The sequence below is a fragment of the Schistocerca americana genome, chromosome 2 (assembly GCF_021461395.2).
Source record: "Schistocerca americana isolate TAMUIC-IGC-003095 chromosome 2, iqSchAmer2.1, whole genome shotgun sequence".
Lineage (NCBI taxonomy): Eukaryota > Metazoa > Arthropoda > Insecta > Orthoptera > Acrididae > Schistocerca > Schistocerca americana.
In genome coordinates, this window is record NC_060120.1 from 196376870 (window position 1) to 196399182 (window position 22313).

The 22313-nt window shown below is 47.0% G+C and overlaps 1 protein-coding gene across 1 annotated transcript in view; it reads right to left on the reverse strand.

Moving 5' to 3' along the window:
* The window catches only part of LOC124596008 (sialin-like), a 153826-nt gene that overhangs the window by 69788 nt on the left and 61725 nt on the right, over window positions 1-22313 (reverse strand). Inside the window, exon 2 of the mRNA XM_047134960.1 lies at window positions 1605-1701. Coding sequence (XP_046990916.1) covers window positions 1605-1660 — 56 coding nt within the window. The 5' untranslated portion in view covers window positions 1661-1701. The remainder of the gene's footprint in view (window positions 1-1604; window positions 1702-22313) is intronic.

The following is a 22313-nucleotide window of genomic DNA, read 5'->3' on the forward strand; positions in this document are numbered from 1 at the left end:
TTATTTTCGGCTCTCGATAAAATTAAAAGAAGTATCGATATCTCGACAGGAAAACTATCGAAGTACCTCCGTATAAAAATATCGACTGTAAATTGTAAATACGCTGCCGGTTTAAAATCTGTACATTTAAGTATTGATTTATTATTAGATATTCCGTACATCAACAAGTTAGCAGCCTGCCCCTTAGAGTAATAATTGAAAGGAACCCGATGCACGTTCATGCTTGGCGATAACCACTTTGCTAACGATGGTAACTGCACGTAAGTGGCACAATAGAAGGTGTCCGATGGGTCCGTTGTTCGGTTTCGTCATATATCGGGTTTGTCAGGAACACTTCATGTCGACTTCCCGGTATTTTTTTTTTTTTTCATTTCTGCAAACGTCAGTGACCTAGTAGGTGCGGTATCAACATTGTGTGATGACGTTAAACATTGCTATTTCTGTTTGTAGCGTCGAGTGCTTACTGCATCAGCATTTGGCTTCACACCTCTCCGCCCATCTCTGAGGCCAATCATGTCATTTAGATTTTTGTTCGTCATTTTCAGCAACTGTTTTTGAAGAAAACCAATGTTTTTTAACAGAACTGGTATGATATTTCGTTAGACTGGAAATCCTGTTATTCCAATCACACCGAACCTCCCCCCCCCCCTCCCCCCCAGCGCAATCGCACTACTACTTTTGCCCCACATGTAGTTGCTTCACATAGTCAAAGAGAAAGACTAGACGTGATGAAATCTCAAAAAGTAGTAAGATTCCTTCAGACAGTGAAAGGAAAATTACGTTCAACTACAATTTCAAAAGAAGAACCTCAAATATTTAGCGGAAACTGTGAAAAAAATATAACATAAAATAAAAATATCGGCACTCGATATCTCAATTTTGATATCGGTATATCGGCGGAAATGAAATCGCCTGTATGTATCGACATTCTGGGATAAAATATCGATATATCGATATTCTATCAATAGCTCTAGTTTGAGTGGCACCGAGGCACTGTTTGCACCACGACTGGCCCGCTAAATCACTCGATCTTAATCCCATGAGACGTTGGGAACAGTGGGTGAAACGTGACAGTCAATACCACGCAATTTCGTAAACCTGCGGGAGCTTATCATCGGTGAGTGGCTTCAGGTTGTTTTGGCACACCCGAAGAAACTTGTGGACTCCCTTCTTCGCCGAATAGAGGCCATTATCAAAGCAAGAGACAACTACACGGTATTAGCCTGATTCCTGGGTGCCGGCCCCTGTGGCCGTGCGGTTCTAGGCGCTTCAGTCCGGAACCGCGCTGCTGCTACGGTCCCAGGTTCGAATCCTGCCTCGGGCATGGATGTGTGTGGTGTCCTTAGGTTAGACAGATTTAAGCAGTTTTAAGTGTAGTGGACTGATGACCTCAGATGTTAAGTCCCATAGTGCTTAGAGCCAATTGAACCATTTTTAGACTTCTAGGAGTGACTGCTTTTCCATTCTGTATGCCTACTATCGCCGTAGTTTCGACATCCTTGATGTAGCAGGTGATGGCTTTCGTGTAGTGGCCTCCTCGCCTCTCTTTCTCGCCCAGTTCGGAGACAGCATCGTAGTTGTCGACGTGAGAGAAAAGGACTTACCATCGCAGGGCCTCTTCCTTGCGCTCCACGCTGTCTCCATCAGTGGTGGCAGCCATCGCCGTGCTGCAGCGCCCTCTGTACGTCACTGTCTCGCAACCTGTAACACACACGACCACTCAATGAGTGCCGAAAACGCTGACGACACAAGAACAGCCAGTTCATCCATCGGGCAGCCCATGCGCGCTCCCTCAATAACCAGTCTACTATCTTGTGATAACGTAGATTTTCCCGGCGTATCAAATACTGATGATTTTCACGGGTTCCATCGTCCTGACGACAACACGATATTTCGGCGGACCATCTGGCCGCCATCTTCAGGTGATATTGAGTGCACAATCACGCCGGAACTGAAGAGACCTCGCAGACGCAGACGCACGTGACTGAGGGCTGAACCCTCTGCTGGGGACGAAGTTCTAGCGCTACTAGGGCGCTTCGCTTTCTTATATGGTGTGTTGAGGATGTGGGTTAACATGGTGGTTGTGATCGTTTCTTGGCTTTTGTGCTGTTATATATATATATATATATATATATATATATATATATATATATAAAGGTTGAAAGGATAGTCAGAGCGATAGTGGAAGAAATGGGAAAACTAATGGCCCAATTGACTGGCCAGTGTTTTTTTCTTTTTTCTTTTTTTTGTAGAATGAAAGAAGACAGGACAGTAGAAGGGACAGTAGAAGAGTGGGGGAAAACGAACGGCCCATTGACTAGCTGGGAATTACGGTTAAATTACAGAATAAAGGAGAGAAGGAGAAATAGTAAGAGTTAGTGAAAGCGAAAGGCCATTATCCTGGCCTCTTCTTCTTCATAGCGGCGTCTTGATGGTGGTGGCAAACAATCTTGAGGTGGTGGGTTGGGGGGGGGGGGGGGAAAGAAGTCAGAGGGTGACAGATGAAGAAGTGGAAAAAGGAAGGGCCTGTCATGATTAGGCCAACATTGGGGATAGTGTGGGTGGAAGGGGGGGTGGCGTGCTGGGGGGGGGGGTTGAATGACATGACATGTTGGGGGGATGATCGATGATGTGAGGGGGAGTAATTGTCATGAGATGAGGTGGCTAGTGCATGCGAAGTCATGGGGGGCGGAATAGAAGGTCAGGCCATCGAGTGGTGGCTAGACAGTGGATACGGGTACCAAGGGAACGGATTAAAGGATTAGGAGAGTGACGGGTTTGTTGGTAAAAGGAATTGGCTGCGGAGAGGATGCGGGTACGAAAGAGCGGCACCTCGGCCAGGATGTGGAGCTCTTGGGTTGGGAAGTCGAAGGGGAGGTGGAGGGCACGCCGGAGAGCCCGGTTCTGGACGGTTTGGAGTCGGCGGAGGTGGATGGGGGCAGCATTGCCCCACACCACCACGGCTTATTCAAGGATGGGGCGAACAAGGGAGGTGTACAGTCTAACAGCAAGGTGTGTGGGGAGTGAAGAGGTTGGATTGATGAGAGGGTAGAGCAGGCATAGCCACCCCATTGCTTTACGACGCACGTCATCGATGTGAGGGCGCCAGGTGAGGCGTTGGTCCAGGGTAACACCAAAGTACTTCGCAGTACGAGTCCAGGGGACTTGGGTACCAAGGACCATCACCTGAGGGAGCCGAATGGGAATATATGATAAGGGCTTGGGTTTTGGAGGGATTAAATGCCAGACGCCATGTCCTAACCCAATCGGTTAGGGAATCTGTAGCCCCCTGGAGCCGCTGTTGAAGACCTGCCGCACTCCGAGAACGAGAGAACAGTGCAGTATCATCGGCGTAGAGAGCTAAATGTACCTTCGGCGCAGAGGGCAGATCGGCTGTGAAGAGGGAGTAGAGTAGCGGTCCAAGTACGCTGCCTTGTGGTACTCCTGCCCTGATGCGTCATCGTGTAGATTTCCCGTCAGGGATCTTAACATGGAAGGTGCGACCTTCCAGGTATGTGGCTATTAGCCGTACATGGGACACTGGAAAGCCGAGGGAAAATAATTTGTAGAGCAGCCCTTCGTGCCAGACTAAGTCAAATGCTCTGGACACATCTAGGAGTATGGCCCCGAAGTACTCCCTACATTCTATGGCGTCCAGTGCCTCTTCTACAAGGCGCAGGAGTTGGTGAGTGGTTGTGTGTCCCTGCCTGAAGCCGAACTGCTCATCAGGGAGGACTCGTTCTCAGGCAATGTGGATGAGCAGTCGTTTAAGGTACTGCCTCTCGAACATCTTGGAGATGGCGGGCAAGAGGCTGATGGGGCGGTAGCTGGCAGGGGAACAAAGATCCTTCCCAGCCTTGGGTATGGCGACCACTTCAGCATGTTTCCAGGCAGTGGGATATTGCCTGGTTGTGAGGATGTTGTTGAAGGTGGCCGTCAGGATGGGAATAGAAGCTGGGGGTAGCTGCTTGAGGAGGGCATTCGTCAGCTTATCGGGACCACCAGCTTTCTTGGATCTGAGGTACCGCAATTGCAGTTTGACCTCCTCTTCATTGATGGGGGTGATTTCATCCACAGGGTCCTGGATGGCAAGGAGTTGTGGGTGGCGTGCCGTTACCAGGCGGATATGGTCGGGGTCAACGGGGTCTACATCTACATCTACATCTACATTGATACTCCGCAAGCCACCCAACGGTGTGTGGCGGAGGGCACTTTACGTGCCACTGTCATTACCTCCCTTTCCTGTTCCAGTCGCGTATGGTTCGCGGGAAGAACGACTGTCTGAAAGCCTCCGTGCGCGCTCTAATCTCTCTAATTTTGCATTCGTGATCTCCTCGGGAAGTATAAGTAGGGGGAAGCAATATATTCGATACCTCATCCAGAAACGCACCCTCTCGAAACCTGGCGAGCAAGCTACACCGCGATGCAGAGCGCCTCTCTTGCAGAGTCTGCCACTTGAGTTTATTAAACATCTCCGTAACGCTATCACGGTTACCAAATAACCCAGTGACGAAACGCGCCGCTCTTCTTTGGATCTTCTCTATCTCCTCCGTCAACCCGACCTGGTACGGATCCCATTGACCAGGGTGAAGTTGTGCGCGAAGACATCAGCCAAGGCATTAGCCTAGGTGTCTGGTTCGGACACAAAGTCATTGCCGACCTGGAGGGGGGGGGGGGGGGAATCCGTTGCTCTCGTCTCAGAAGGCTTTTTGTGAGCCACCAAGCAGACGGGACACTCAGGTCAATGGCAGAGATTTTGTTCTCCCATGCCTGATTGCGGTGGTCTTGCACCGCAGCCTTGATTTGGCGCTGTAGTCTATTGATGAGGTGCTTGGTTGCCGGGTTCCAAGTGAGCTGCCATTCTCGGATGGTCCGGTTTTTCTCTGTGATGAGAGCAAGGATGTGGGGGGGGGGGGGGGGAGTGGACGCAGATGGTCTGGAGGCCGTTGTGGACAGTGAGGGGTCGCTGCTGTTGCAGCATCTAGGGCAGTGGTGGTGAGGTGTATGAGGGTGCGATCTGCGTCCCTTTGATCGGCAGCAGGGATTGTGGGTAGGGCTGCTTCGACCCATCTCTGGTAGGACTGCCAGTTAGTACCGCAAATGTTACAACGAGATCGATGGAACAGATGACTGGCCGGTGGTCAGAGGCTAGAGCGATGCGGGTGGCTGCAGTGATGGGTCAGGAAGACCTTTCACCACTGCGATGTCTAAGACATCTGGGGGACGTCCTCCAGTAGGGTATATGGTGGGGTCGTGCAGGTTGATGGTGCGGGCATGATGCTGCTCAGTGACCCAGAAGAGTCGATGACCAGATGTGTTTGTTAATCTACTGTTCCAGGCAGCATGTTTGGCATTGAAGTCACCGCCAACAAAGACGTCATTGCCGAGCGACAGCAATGCTTCATAGTCCGGTGTTTCAAGAAGGCCTTGTGGTGGTCTATAGAGAGCCACGAACGTAATGGGACCCCTCACCGTGTGAACAACAATACCAGTTGCTTCCACGGTGTTAAGTGGGGGGAAGGGGATAGGGTGGTGGCGGAGGGAATTACGCACGTACACCACCATACCACCATAGGCGGTGGGCCTGTCTGTCCTGTAGCAGGTGTAGTTTACTACATGGACAAAAACACCAGGTTTGAGGTGCGTCTCAGCAAACAAGGCAAATGTCAACCGTCTCATCAAGGAGGAACTGACGGAACTCACCCTGCTGTTTGTGGAGACCATTGGCGTTCCAGATCATGATTGTCAGTCTGTGATGTCTAATGGCCATGACTGGTTGGAGTGGGAGTGGTGGTGGTGGTGGTGGTGGTGGCGGACATGGACTGGGAGAGGGCAGTGGTAAGTTGGAGTGGAATGGTTTGGAGGAGGGAGTTGAATGTAGTGGAGATTGCCAAGGTCAATGCCTCGACAACATTGGTGATGAGGTCACCAAAGGGGGTGGAAACAGAGGATGGGGTGGGGAGAGGATGCTGCTGAGATTGTACTGGGAAGGGAAGGGGGGCAGCAGTGCTTGACACCTGCTGGTCGGGTGGGGAAGGAACAGCGGAGCGTGACACCCGCTGTGGGAAGTGGGAAGCAGCGCTTTACGCCTGCTGGTTGGGGAGGTGATGGAAGGCTGTTGGGGGGGGGGATGGGGATGGAGAGGAGTGGGGGTGGGTAGGAGCCCAGAGGGGCGGGATGGGAGCGAGATGTGTGATGGGAGTAAGCCCGCAATGCCGATCCCACCAGGGCACCAGAGTAACTGGTGCCCGCGCAGGTCGCCGCCGATGGCCTTGCAAATCGTTTCTGATTTGCCCTAAACGACTTGATTTTTGGGCAGCCCATGTAGCTGCCCATGTGATTCCCGCCACAGCGGGCACAGGTGGGGGGGGGGGCGTCTCAGGGTTTGGAGCACTCCGAGGAGGCGTGACCACCGGCACACTTCACGCAACGCACCTCACGGGTGCAGTCACCCGCGAAGTGCGCCAGTCCCTGGCAGCGATAGCATACCAGGGTCATCCTGGAGCGTGGTTTCTCCATCGTCACGCTCACGTGATTGAGGAGCGTGAGGGTTGAGAGGCGGCGGTTCTCCAGCGTGTCAGGGGCGGAGATGAAGAAGAGTCGGGTGGGGCGATGGGTACGAGGGGAAATGATTCTGGATATAACTGTAGGTGTGATGTTCAATGACGTTAGGGCCGTTCTCAGGTCATCATCAGAGTACTTCATTGGAACCCCCCCGACGACCACCCGGAGGCGGCGGGACTTGGTAGGGGAGGTGCAGCAACTTATATTGAGCTTGTTGAGGACGATGTGGGTCTTAGCAAGGTCGGCGGGTGACTGGACATACAGTTTGTAATTATCTTCGCCTGCCGATTTGAAGCTGAAGGGGAAATCAGTGTTGTTAATGAGAATGTCTTCAAGTTCTTTGAAGTGCTCCGTGTATGTTATGTTGATGGGTCGGGGGGGGGGGCGGGGGGGGGGAGGGTTTGGGGGGAGGGGGACTTGATTGTGGGGTGTCTGCGGCACCATCAATGGCCGCAAATGCGTTCTGGACGGGCACGTCCGTCACAGTCGCGGCTAGTTGACGGCGGGGTGCCGTCTTACGCGGCACCTGGAAGCCTTCTGCGTTAACGATGGCTTTTTTCTTTTTGCACTGCCCGCGTTCAGCAGGCTGAGTGGCCTCAGAATCGGAGGAAGAGGCTAACTGCCGCTTCCGACGCTCAGCTATCGGGCGCCGATGGTCGTCATCAAACTCCATCACGCTCCCGTCATCGCTGTCGTCGGCCGCAGCAGCCATGTTGGGGTCCAAGAGGGCCTGAATCCGAACACTGTCGACCTGCTGGCCCCCCTCCTCTGCGGCGTCACGGAGGGCAATCAGTTGCTCCTGCAGCCCCTCCTGAATGTCAGCGTCGGACATCAGCGACGACGCAAGGTCCTCTTCAGATGCCGGCGGCTGTTGCGGGACGCAGACGGCGTCCTGTATGTCCGGCATGTCGAGTGGTGGTCTGGTGGGGGGGGGGGGAGGGGGGAGCGGGATCTAGAGCGCGGCGCACGCGGGCTTGTCCCACGTGAAGGAGGCCCTGATGCGCAAATTTCCCTATTCCTGGCCCTAGGTGCAGCTTCATTGACGGCTGCATCAATGAAGCTGCGACCTGGAGTGGCAGGGGAGGGGCAGATGACTGTGGATGTGATGGTTGTGGTGGTGATGGTGGAGGTGCAGATGGTGGGCATCGGCAACGCAATAACATCGCCGGTTGCAGCTGGCTTAGTCCTTTTAGTAGAACCAATCGTGTCCGTTGCTGTGTCCGTGGTCGTTGTAAGTGGGGTGTCGGATGGGGCCGCCGACGGAGCGAGCTCCGCCGGACAGCGATCCACCACACCCGTCGCATCTGAGCGCACGTCTTTCACTCGCGGCATCCCAGCTCGGAAAATGGAGAGACCTCAGATTCGGCGGCTCCTTTATACCGCGGGTACTGGCCGTTGCGCGTGCGCGAGCAGCGGATGAGCTGCCCTCTGTGAGGCGAAGAATTGCAGCGGCGCCAGCGGTGAAAACTGTTAAAAGCGAGGGAATCGCAAAATTAAAATGCAGCCGGTCGGAAGCCAGACCGTTGTTGTTTTACCTGTGATAAAATAGGATTCCACATCTTACTTAAAGGAAATCCTTTATCTCTATTAATAATATCATCAGACAGAGGTATTTCAACTGATTCTTTCAATACGCAATCCCAGTAACGGGAAGCCGAGGCGATAATTTGCGTCTCATTGTACGACATATTGTGCCCTTCATTAAGACAGTGTTCAGCAACGGCTGATTTTTCCGGCTGGAGCAGACGTGAATGTCGTTAATGTTCCACACATCGATCTTGAACTGTACGAACAGTCTGTCCAATGTAGGCCTTTCCGCAGTGACAGGGGATCTTATATACCACAGGCTTCCTCAGACCCAAATCATCTTTAACCACTCCAAGAAGGGACCTAGTTTTGGCCAAAGGCATAAGGACGCTTTTAATGTCATATTTCCTGAGGATTCTTGAAATTTTCGAAGAAATAATTCCCACGAAGGGTAAAAAAGCAACTGATTTGGAAGTGTCTACCGTTGGTTCTCGTGGGGGTCCAAATTGAAAAGCACGAGTAATTTTGCGATCAGAATACCCATTTTGCCTGAAAACAACCTTAAAGTGATCCAACTCCTGTTTCAAGTTATAGGAATCCGGAACAGCATAAGCCCTCTTGACCAGTGTGCGTAAAACTCCCAAGCATTGATGTTGTGGATGACAACTTGTGGCATGGAGGTAGCGGTCCGTATGCGCAGGCTTTCGGTATACACTGTGTCCCAAAGTCCCATTTTATTTCTTATGTACTAAGACATCCAAAAAAGGTAATTTTCCCTCTTTTTCAATTTCCATCGTAAATTTGATTCGTGGATGAAGGCAGTTAAAATGATCTAAAAATCGATGAAGAGATTCCATTCCATGTGGCCAAACGATGAAAATATCATCCAGATATCTCAAAAAACATGTAAGTTTAAGAGAAGATGTCCTAAGTGCCATATGCTCAAAATCTTCCATAAAGAGATTGGCGACAATAGGGGAAAGAGGATTCCCCATAGCCACACCGTCAGTTTGTTCATAAATTGCTTCATTAAATAAAAAATACGTCGATGTCAATACATGGCGACACAGCTCACTAGTTTTGTCATCCAAAAGCTGACCAATTAGCGATAAAGACTCCTCCAAAGGTACCTGAGTAAAAAGTGAAACAACAACAAAGCTCACTAGAAGGTCAGATGTTCCAGGGCGCAGAGACGTCAGGTGTTGAATAAAATCGGACGAGTTGGATATGTGGTGTTCACACTTCCCAACGTGTGGGCTCAGAACAGAAGCAAGATATTTGGCCAAATTATAAGTAGAGGCGCCCAGATTACTAACGATCGGACGAAGAAGTGCCCCAGGTTTATGTACCTTAGGTAGACCATACAAGCTGGGTGGTACTGCCGCCCCTGGATGAAGTTTTTAATGACATCCTCAGGCAATGCGCTCTTCTTAATAAGAGAGATGGTCTTCCGCTTTATCCGATCGGTAGGATTGGTCCGTAGCTTACGGTATGAAGAATCCTCCAACAAACAAGCCATTTTTGCCAGATAATCTTCACGAGTAATAAGAACAGTGGCACTGCCTTTATCAGCAGGAAGAACTAAAATATCCTTATCTTCCCTCAATGACCGAATGGCCTTCCTTTCACTAGAAGAAATGTTTTTCCGTGGTGGTGGTGCTCGACGAAGATGATGAGACACTTCCTGTCTAATTTCTTCTGCTCGATCTCCGGGAAAACGGGCGATGGCCTGCTCCACAGCACTAATAATATCGACAGTAGGCAAATGCCTCGGTGTGGAAACGAAATTAATAATATCATCAGACAGACGTATTTCAATTGATTCTTTCAATACGCAGTCGTATAATGAGACACAAATTATTGCCTCGGCTTGCCGTTACTGGGACTGCGTATTGAAAGAATCAATTGAAATGCGTCTGTCTGATGGTATTATTAATAGAGATAAAGGATTTCCTTTAAGTAAGACGTGGAATCCTATTTTATCACAGATAAAACAACTGGTTTCCGACCGGCTGCATTTTAATTTTGCGATTCCTCGCTTTTGACAGTTTTCACCGCTGGCGCCACTGCAATTCTTCGCCTCACTGAGGGCAGCTCATCCGCTGCTCGCGCTCGCGTAACGGCCAGTACCCGCGGTATAAAGGAGCCGCCGAAGCTGAGGTCCCCACCGCTTGGTGCAACCAGTGATTGCTCAAGGTCAATCCCTCCAAAACCCAGGCGATCATTGTAGGCAAAACCACCCCTTCCTTCCGCCTCCTTGATTTCTATCTCACTATCTATGGCCATCCTATCGCCCTCACCCCCACCCTTAAGTACCTTGACGTCACCCTCGACCGTCGACTCTCCTGGACCCCCCATCTCCAGACAATCCAAGCCAAGGCACGCTCCCGACTCCGTCTCCTCAAGCTCCTTTCCGGCCGTACGTGGGGTCTGGACCCCTCCACCATACTCCACACCTATATATCCCTCATCTGCCCTATCCTTTGTTACGCCCATCCAGCCTTGATCTCAGCCCCCCCCCTACCTTTTATAAATCCCTTCAAATCCTTGAGCGCCATGCTCTCCGCCTCGCCTATCGCATCCGTCTCCCCTCCCCCATGTGGATCCTGTACGGTCTCATTCCGTTCCCCCACCTCCTCCTTTTCCTTGAAAGGATACGGATCCTGTACACCTCCCACAAGCTCGATCCTCCCCACCCGCTTGCCTCGCCCATCCTCTCCCACCCCAGCCCGCTGCTGCTCCTGTATTCCCATGTCCCATCCGTCTCCATCTCTCCACCCTCCTTACCCTCTCCCAAGGTGGCTTCCGCCAGCTCCCTCTCCCTGATGATGCCCTCCTCCCCTCCATCTACCCCTCCTACCAACTTTGATCCTCCCACCCTCTTCCTGTGCTTGCTCCTTTGGGCACCCTCCCTCCCTTCTCTCCCTCTTCCCTCCCTCCTCCATTTCTCCCCACTCCTCCCCCGGGCTTCCCCTCCCCTGTCCCTCTCCTCCTCCCCCCATCTCCTCAGCCATTGGCATCCTTGTTCTCCCCTCTCCCCCACCTCACCCTTATTCCCCTCTTGGCAAGTCCCTGGACTCGCACACGCTAAGTAGACATTCGCACGCCGGAGATCATCGCCATCAGTGTCTCGTGTGTGCCGTCGTGTTTAGTGTTCAGTGTTCACCGCCACACTCCATCGTTCACCAGTGCCATCGACATCTTCAGTGTTTGTGCTTCGTGTCAACAGTTTGTAGTGTGGATTGTCATCGAGTGTGAACGCCTTCATGTTTTTTTATGTTCATGTGTCTACTGTTTCTTCACCGCCGTTTTGTTCCAACTCATGTGTCTTCTCTGTTTTTATCATTGTACTATCTTTGGCTGAAGAGCGGCGTATTGTGCTGCTGCCACCCTACCTGTTCTACGGGTTTTAAAATCACAATAAAGAAAAAAAAACTGAGGTCTCTTCAGTTCCAGCGTGATTGTGCACTCAATCTCATCTGAAGATGGTGGCCAGATGGTCCGCCGAAATATCGTGTTGTCGTCAGGACGATGGAACCCGGCTGCAAACCCGTGAAAATCATCAGTCTACTATCTTCTTTGTGTATGAGGAACAACCATAGGCACTGTTTCTGTTATTTTTGTTGTTACAATACTGCTTACTTTGTGAGCAAATTAATTGCATGAGGCTAGATTTATTTATTTACGCTTTTTTTTTTACATGGAAAATTAGGAGGGCTTTCAGGTCCTCTCTTACATCTAATCACACATCCCTAGTGAGTCAGCTTTACAATTTGTGTAGTATACGAGCAATCTATAATGAATAATGGTAATATGTACAGTAATGAATATGTGGAATTTAAGAAAAGTTATTAACAATGTACACTCCTGGAAATTGAAATAAGAACACCGTGAATTCATTGTCCCAGGAAGGGGAAACTTTATTGACACATTCCTGGGGTCAGATACATCACATGATCACACTGACAGAACCACAGGCACATAGACACAGGCAACAGAGCATGCACAATGTCGGCACTAGTACGGTGTATATCCACCTTTCGCAGCAATGCAGGCTGCTATTCTCCCATGGAGACGATCGTAGAGATGCCGGATGTAGTCCTGTGGAACGGCTTGCCATGCCATTTCCACCTGGCGCCTCAGTTGGACCAGTGTTCGTGCTGGACGTGCAGACCGCGTGAGACGACGCTTCATCCAGTCCCAAACATGCTCAATGGGGGACAGATCCGGAGATCTTGCTCGCCAGGGTAGTATACTTACACCTTCTAGAGCACGTTGGGTGGCACGGGATACATGTGGACGTGCATTGTCCTGTTGGAACAGCAAGTTCCCTTGCCGGTCTAGGAATGGTAGAACGATGGGTTCGATGACGGTTTGGATGTACCGTACACTATTCAGTGTCCCCTCGACGATCACCAGTGGTGTACGGCCAGTGTAGGAGATCGCTCCCCACACCATGATGCCGGGTGTTGGCCCAGTGTGCCTCGGTCGTATGCAGTCCTGATTGTGGCGCTCACCTGCACGGCGCCAAACACGCATACGACCATCATTGGCACCAAGGCAGAAGCGACTCTCATCGCTGAAGACGACACGTCTCCATTCGTCCCTCCATTCACGCCTGTCGCGACACCACTGGAGGCGGGCTGCACGATGTTGGGGCGTGAGCGGAAGACGGCCTAACGGTGTGCGGGACCGTAGCCCAGCTTCATGGAGACGGTTGCGAATGGTCCTCGCCGATACCCCAGGAGCAACAGTGTCCCTAATTTGCTGGGAAGTGGCGGTGCGGTCCCCTACGGCACTGCGTAGGATCCTACGGTCTTGGCGTGCATCCGTGCGTCGCTGCGGTCCGGTCCCAGGTCGACGGGCACGTGCACCTTCCGCCGACCACTGGCGACAACATCGATGTACTGTGGAGACCTCACGCCCCACGTGTTGAGCAATTCGGCGGTACGTCCACCCGGCCTCCCGCATGCCCACTATACGCCCTCACTCAAAGTCCGTCAACTGCACATACGGTTCACGTCCACGCTGTCGCGGCATGCTACCAGTGTTAAAGACTGCGATGGAGCTCCGTATGCCACGGCAAACTGGCTGACACTGACGGCGGCGGTGCACAAATGCTGCGCAGCTAGCGCCATTCGACGGCCAACACCGCGGTTCCTGGTGTGTCCGCTGTGCCGTGCGTGTGATCATTGCTTGTACAGCCCTCTGGCAGTGTCCGGAGCAAGTATGGTGGGTCTGACACACCGGTGTCAATGTGTTCTTTTTTCCGTTTCCAGGAGTGTATTTAGTAATTTCATTCTTGTTCATACGCGCAATGGTATCTGACACAAACGTATGACGACAGTACAGAAGGAATCAATGTGGTCAGAGGAAGAGCGAGACATAATGAGGCAAGATTAGTAGATAAATTAAGGAAGGAAACAATGATAGAAAGGGGTACAAAAAGCATAGATAGTTTACAATATGACAAAGATGACTGATTTCCTGTTGGACAGAAATGAAGCAGATGGGATACGCCGAGAGGGAAACCATGCCGTTGATAACAGATAAAGCTTAAATCACCTCTTGAATGAACAGTGCTTTTGGATAAGACGAAGGTTACTCAGTCTTGTGGCTAAAATGCAGAACAATGTGGAGAAATATTTATTGTTGTACAAAGGTACAGCCAAGATGCTGGATGCATCCGTTCTGCTGTTGTAGTTGTGGAATGATGACAGACATCTGATGTGTGAGGAGAGGTATTGAGGACATCAGTGACTAAGAAAGTAAACAGAACAGAGAAAATCACGTCGCCTATCCAGTCTAATCCAACCTGACTGAGCAATCAAGGAATGGTGTTGTAAGTAGTTTGTTTACGTTTTTATGTTGGTAACGCCACGTAGCTCTCTGTATGAAAATCACTGACTGTGCTGTGTGTGGTCTGTGGCTGGTTGGACTCATTGTTGGAATATTCGCTTGTACAGTGTTGGGCAGTTGGATGTGAACAGGGCGTAGCGTTGGCCAGTTGAAGGTGAGCCGTCAGCAGTAGTGGATGTGGAGAGAGAGATGCCAGAGTTTTGTAAGGTTACTATAAGCGGGCGATCTGGACGTGTGTCCGCCAGAACAAGGAAATTAGTAAAGATGGATGGCATGAATTGATAGATATATATATGATGACTTTTGAACATTATTAAGGTAAATACATTGTTTATTCTCTATCAAAATCTTTCATTTGCTAACTATGCCTATCAGTAGTTAGTGCCTTCAGTAGTTAGAATCTTTCATGTAGCTGGCAGTATTGGCGCTCGCTGTATTGCAGTAGTTCGAGTAACGAAGATTTTTGTGAGGTAAGTGATTCATGAAAGGTATAGGTTATTGTTAGTCAGGCCATTCTTTTGTAGGAATTATTGAAAGTCAGATTGCGTTGCGCTATTAAAAAAAAAAAAAAAAGATATTGTGTGTCAGTTTAGTGATGATCCGAATAAGTATAGAGAGAACTGTCTGAATACGTTCAGTTTTACTCAGCTGTCTTTGTATCAAATAACGTAGAAGTTTACTAGCACTGTCATTCATAATTTTTCTAAGGGGTCGTTTCAGTGTAATGCTGTAATCGAATAACCGAAAGTTGCGCACATATCTTACGAAAGCAGTCATGAATGTCTGTGAAAGAATGCTGGAGGTGTCATTATTCCCTATATTGTGCATCTCGAACTGTGGTAAACTTGAGACAATAAAATAACGAGATGATTTATCCTGAACTGTAAGGTTGTTTCATTTGTTGTTCGGAATCAGTAAAACTGGAGATATATATTTACAGGGTTATTACAAATGATTGAAGCGATTTCACAGCTCTACAATAACTTTATTATTTGAGATATTTTCACAATGCTTTGCACACACATACAAAAACTCAAAAAGTCTTTTTAGGAATTCAAAAATGTTCGATATGTGCCCCTTAGTGATTCGGCAGACATCAAGCCGATAATCAAGTTCCTCCCACACTCGGCGCAGCATGTCCCCATCAATGAGTTCGAAAGCATCGTTGATGCGAGCTCGCAGTTCTGGCACGTTTCTTGGTAGAGGAGGTTTAAACACTGAATCTTTCACATAACCCCACAGAAAGAAATCGCATGGGGTTAAGTCGGAAGAGCGTGGAGGCCATGACATGAATTGCTGGTCATGATCTCCACCACGACCGATCCATCGGTTTTCCAATCTCCTGTTTAAGAAATGTCGAACATCATGACGGAAGTGCGGTGGAGCGCCATCCTGTTGAAAGATGAAGTCGGCGCTGTCGGTCTCCACAGAGGAAAAAGGGGCCATAAACTTTAAACCGTGAGATTGCACAAAACACGTTAACTTTTGGTGAATTGCGAATTTGCTGCACGAATGCGTGAGGATTCTCTACCGCCCAGATTCGCACATTGTGTCTGTTCACTTCACCATTAAGAAAAAAATGTTGCTTCATCACTGAAAACAAGTTTCGCACTGAACGCATCCTCTTCCATGAGCTGTTGCAACCGCGCCGAAAATTCAAAGCGTTTGACTTTGTCATCGGGTGTCAGGGCTTGTAGCAATTGTAAACGGTAAGGCTTCCGCTTTAGCCTTTTCCGTAAGATTTTCCAAACCGGCGGCTGTGGTATGTCTAGCTCCCTGCTTGCTTTATTCGTCGACTTCCGCGGGCTACGCGTGAAACTTGCCCGCACGCGTTCAACCGTTTCTTCGCTCACTGCAGGCCGACCCGTTGCTTTCCCCTTACAGAGGCATCCAGAAGCTTTAAACTGCGCATACCATCGCCGAATGGAGTTAGCAGTTGGTGGATCTTTGTTGAACTTCGTCCTGAAGTGTCTCATTGTACTGTTATGACTGACTGATGTGAGTGCATTTCAAGCAAGACATACGCTTTCTCGGCTCCTGTCGCCATTTTGTCTCACTGTGCTCTCGAGCGCTCTGGCGGCAGAAACCTGAAGTGCGGCTTCAGCCGAACAAAACTTTATGAGTTTTTCTGCATATTTGTAGTGTGTCGTGACCATATGTCAATGAATGGAGCTACATTGAATATATGAAATCGCTTCAATTATTTGTAATAGCCCTGTAGATATCCGAGTAAGTACGACCTCCTGCCTCATTACTGAATACAGCATGAGCAGAAAATTCTTGAATCATATACAATGATCAGTTGATCATCTCACTCTTCTCTATAGATGAGGAAAATAATGTATAGCAAAACAGAAAATAAAGATGGAAATGCAATGGTCGACGATTATTTTTAATCCAGAGAAGGTAATACACGTACCAGAAAGGCATACATCTTTAGTAAATAGAAGAAATTCTAGAAACGAAACCCGATATCTTCAGTCCATTTATGAACTACAGTGATGTGAAATGTTTTTAATGTAATTTTATCTTTTTTATTCATCTATCACTCAGCTTTTACACGCAATCGATGTCTTCATGAGCAATTTAAAAACAACTTTTACGCTAGGGTTTGACATGGAAAAACCGTGGTTTCATATTATGTGGTACGACACACTATTTACTAACGTATACACATAGTACATTTAGTCTCACGCATGATTTAACAATTTAGGTTAACTTTTGAACACTTTGGCCAGCCCTTGTGACCGAACGGTTCTAGGCGCTTCAGTCTGGAACCGCGCGACCGCTACGGTCGCAGGTTCGGGTCCTGCCTTGGGAAGGGATGTGTGTGATGTCCTTAGGTTAGTTAGGTTTAAGTAGTTCTATTTTCTACGGGACTGATGACCTCAGATGTTAAGTCCCATAATGCTCAGAGCCATCTGAACCATTTTTTGAACACTTTTCAGACTCTGCGAGTGTGTAAATATCTTCCTCATTCACCCATTAGTGTATTTTATTCTTAATGAAACTTAGTGCCCAAGAAGATTAGATATTAATTAGATTTATATCTAGATATTCACAACTACACTGTGTTTTCCTAAGCCTACTTTTAGGTATAGCGATCTTTAATGCTTGTCAAGTATTATGTTAGTTATATTTGTTGTAGTTTTATACGCAAAAGCCACCTGTATGTAAAGAGAGCTAGAACTGTTAGTGTGTTTGACTTTTTAAAATAAGACCTAAAACATTTTTACTATTGGAAATTACAGACTTGCACCTAATAGTCTCCTTCCGCCAGATAAAATTTTTTCTGCTTCCAGGAAAATTATTCTCGTAAATAGGTGTTCAGGGTCCCTGGAGTGAATAGGGATAAAGCATAGTTACATAATTGTAGTGATACTGTAAATTAAACAAAAGAGAATCAAAGCGAAGAATCACCATAGACACGCTCGTGTAAAAGTGTGCCTGAGGCCAGCTTCCAGTTTACCACTTTTAATTCTATATTGACGAACAAATGACTTAGTGGTACCCTCACAGTAGCATAATGGATCCACAAGAGGCCATTAACGAACAATATTCTCGGTGTGACTGTACGTCACATCACATATCTAAGGATTAAGTACGTCTGCGCGATGTATAACAAATAGTAAAGAACATAAGTTATTGTTATCAAAACACAAATACCGATGTAATTAATAAAACACAGTTTTTTTGGTATAATCTCTGTGTAACATAGGCCATGAAGATCAGAGACAATGCTTTAACTGGGCTCTCTCCTGTTTTTGTTTCGTCTAGAGGTAGGCCGCCATTGTAGCGCTGGATAATATTTATTGTAAGTTTGGTTGGAATTTAGTAAAATATACTTACAATTGTTATTAGAAAGTGTGTTTTATTGACTTATTTGTCACGTCTCATGGTCGCAACCATTAATTTTCATTGATCAAGTTTTTTACAGAACTTCGTAATGCAGGGAGCTCATTTCCCCTAGTAGGATTTAGTCGGCCATTACGCTGACTGTATTATTTAATTAAATGTAAATGCGAGAGACTTCTCAGTTTTGATCTTTCATTAATTTCAAAGTTAAAAAGAGTAGTGATAGATTTCATTTACCAAAATTCACAGCACTGAATGAGTTCAGTATGTTTGATTTTGGCCGCCTAACGGCAGATGAGATTCTCTCCGGTTTTACCTTGCCAATAATGAACAAGAAATATTGAAAATCATTACAGTCAATAAGCTCCGCAGTATCTCAGTTAATCTTTGTGACATTTGGTACATAAAAAAAACAGAAGCCCCTGACACCCATATTAATAATTACAGTTTGCGTAAGAATACGCATACTTTCTTTTCTAAATAGCAGCGCTCACGCAAACTATTTATTAGAAGGCGGTGAGTCACGCGTTGTGTTTAAAAAATATTATATCATACGTACTTCGGGGCAGCCGATGTACGTACGAGTGTTACCGCGGTGTAAGTCAATTAAAAGTCTCATGCTAGCCCACAATATTTAAAGCCACCCGAACCAAAATCATAAAATATATAATTATAAAAATAAATAATTATACAGTGATAAGTGGCCACACACCCATATATAGTTATACCGTGATATCGGACGACTCACGGAGACTCGCCAGATAAGAGGGAAAGATACGAGGGCGTACTAAAAGTAATTCTTCCGAAATTTTTATTCCGTTGTCAATATCGGTTGAGGTGTTAAATGTCATGCGTATTACTCGGTCGACTTTTCCTGCTCCGCTGACGGAGGTTGCTACCCTCTGTCGCTAGACGGCTCCGAATTCTAGAGCGTAATATGACAATGTAAAACGTAACTTTAGGTTTGCAACTGTACTAGGAACAGCTAATGTGGCAAGTATAGCAGATACTGCTCTCCTTAGGGCTGAAAGTAGAGGGCTACAGTTTTAATTACCACCACGAAAAAAGAAAATCAATTAACATTTTGTTTGTTTACAAGCACGAGTCTGCAGTCTTATTACACACTGAAATCCCCCGCCCTAGCGTAACATTTTGCTAGAGGAGCCAAAGTAACATGGTGTACACTTTTTATAGAGATGAGTATCTAGCGGTAATTCGCTTTCTACATTTTGAGGGGAATAACCTTGCTACAATCCATTTAAATTGATGGAAATGTACGGCAGCAGTGCACATCATATTGTGACGTCTATAGTACATAGTGCCGCCTAACTTTTCACCATATTGATTTCATTAATTTTTTTTTTTTTTTTTTTTTTTTTTTTTACTGAGCAATCGATATATGTAAAACTAAAATAATTTTCTATTTATTCGTAATGTAAATACGCCAAATGTTGTGTTATTTAATGTAGAATTGTTATTGTCAAACATTGTAATGATACTGAGTAATCGCCAACGATTATAGAGTAGCAGCTGGGTAGAGAGCATAGTCTCTCGCCGGTGGTGCGTGACGTCAGAAAGCAGTGACGTAGGATAGATTCACTGGGAGCTGACAGTGAGTGATGGAAGTGGTTGGACGAGAACGTAGCGTGCTCTTTGTGGCTGTGGTTATGTCAAGCTACTTAAGATACATGGTGAGTCACTAACTATTGCTACCTGGAATAAATCCGAAAGTATGATAGTAGCTGAAAAGTTTGTGGGTCAAATGTTGCATGCATGGGACAATGGGGTCCATAATATGACGCTGGTTTTTTGTTGCTAGGTGGGGGTCGCGTCAGAGATATGAAGCTCAACTTTATTTTTTTTTAAATGGTATGCTATAGTTTGGTACTTATTTTCTGATAGTGGCTATCGAGACGAATCCAATGATGTGTAGCAGTAAGGTCTTTGAAGGTCAACGAAGGTAAAAAAGGTGGCATGAACATCCAATTTCAGGTGTTCGAAGTGATGACCGTTGGTATCAGTGAAGTGCTGCAATATTCTTATCATTGATTGAATGGTATTCCTTATGAATTCAGCACTTATCGAAGCACATGCCCTGACAATTTTCTCATATATCGTGTAAATAGTAAATATTCGACGAATACGGCATATCCATCTAACGTGCCGTTGACTTGTAAACACCATTCGACGGTTTCGCAATACAACACTAATAGGAACGGTAAGACTGGTATCGTCGAATCAAGCGAATGTGAATGATGTATTCCTTCGAAGAACAAGTCGATATGCTTCTCGCTTACGGACAATGCCAACGACATTCAGTGAGAGCTAGAGACTCATACGCTGAAAGATATTCTCAACGTACTCACCCTGCACGACGTAATTTAAATATGTGTATGATAAATTGAGAACAACTGGATCTTTAACGCATCGGAAACATATCCGGCCAAGGAAAGTTACTAACGAGGAAACGTAAATTAGTACTCTTGCCATTGTGGTTCGAGATCCTTGTGTTAGTTCGTTTCAAATCGCAAGGGAATCTGATATGAGCCAGAGTAGTGTTGTCCGTGTTCTGCATCGCCATAAATATCATCCTGACACCAGTTTCTAACAAGAATTAACTGGTACGTATTGTATGCGTCGCACTGAATTCTGCCGATGGGCTCAACTACAGATTCAGAGGGATAACACATTTATTAATTTGCTTTTATTTACTGACGGGGCTACATTCACGAACCTTATTGGGCAAATGAAAATCCATATTGGGTGCGGCAAGTTGCTCACCAAAAACTGTGGTCGGTAAATGTATGGTGTGGGATTCTGGAGGACAGAATTATAGGCTTTCATCGAAGGAAATCTTAATGATAGAAAGTACACCACATTCCTACAAGAAACATTAGATCTGTTATTGGAAGAAATACCTTTAGAAACAGGGAACAAAATGTGGTAAAAACACCATGGGTGTCCGGCACATTTTTTGCTGATGGCTAGAAATGACTTGCAGAGACTATTCCCAAATCCTTGGATTGAACGCGGAGGAGATGTGTCGTGGCCAGCTCGTTCGCCTGACTTGACGCCTCTGGGTTTTTTCTTGTGGATATTCGTAAAAGACATTGTTTATAAGACGTTCCAACTACACCTGAAGATATGTGAGATGGCATTGTCAGAGCATGTACTTCGATAATTGCCGAAATGCTAAGGAATACCATTCAATCAATGATACGAATATTGAAGCGCTACATTGATACCAATGGTCATCACTTCGAACACCTTCTGTAAATGGACGTTCATGCCACCTTTGTGACCTTCGTTGACCTTCAAAAACCTTACTGTTACACATCATTGAATTCGTCTCGATAGCCGCTATCACAAAATAAGTATCAAACTATAGCATCCCATTTAAAAAAAACAAAGTTGACCTTCATGTCTCTGAAGCGACCCCACATAGCAAAAAAAAACCAACGTCATATTATGGCCCCCGTTGTCGCATGCAACTTTTGTCCCACAAACTTTTCAGCTCCTAACATACTTTCGAAGTTATTCTTGGTGGCAATAGTTAGTGACTCGGACTCTATACACTATGTGATCAAAAGTATCCGGACACCCACAGAAACATACGTTTTCCATATTAGGTGTATTGTGCTGCGACCTACTGCCAGGTACTCCGTATCAGCGACCTCAGTAGTCATTAGACATCGTGAGAGAGCAGAATAGGGCGCTCTGCGGAACTCACGTACTTGGGATGCGATCAGGTGATTGGGTATCACTTAATCATGAAAAATCCCAAGAAGCTCACCTGGCGTGCCGTATTACAGGTGCTCCTATCGCTGATTGCGAACTGCGTGAGCTTCAGAGACCTGAGATGACGCAAGATGCTGCTAACGGCAGCAGCGTGCATAATGTTGGTGTCGAGGTCTCCGTTCTGTGTCCCAGATAGCTTGTGCCGAACTTTTGGTCCCTATACGAGCGCGTAAAGCCTCGTTTTCACCTCAGCAATTTGAAGCGAACAAAAGCGATCGAACATTCGACAGTGTTCACTGCCATTCCCTTGTATCTATGAACAAGCGTTTACACTAGAAGGAACGGAAGAGTATACGTGAGAACGACCATAGCTTGTCAACTGCCTACGCTGTGTTATTATTTTTTGGCGGTAACAGTCGCAACACAGGTTTCAATGGGAATGACGCTATAGCCACGATGATAATTGTGGTGTTAAGATATTAGTTTGTATGGGGAGCGCGTTGAATTTAAGGAAGCAAGCAAAATGGCGTACGAAAAGAAGAATGTAGACGAAGGTGTTTGAATTGTAAGTATGAAGATACTGCTTTATCATTGCAGCTGAGGGGAAAATTTTAAAGCAGACGAGCAACATAACATCAAAAAGGGCTAGCATTTACACTCTGGTTATTATCAACTGGAGACATTTACCTTGAAACTCTCTCGCACTTGAATAGCTTCTGTGCCTGAAATAGTTCATGATGCGTGCAGTGACGTATGTGAACCACTTCTAG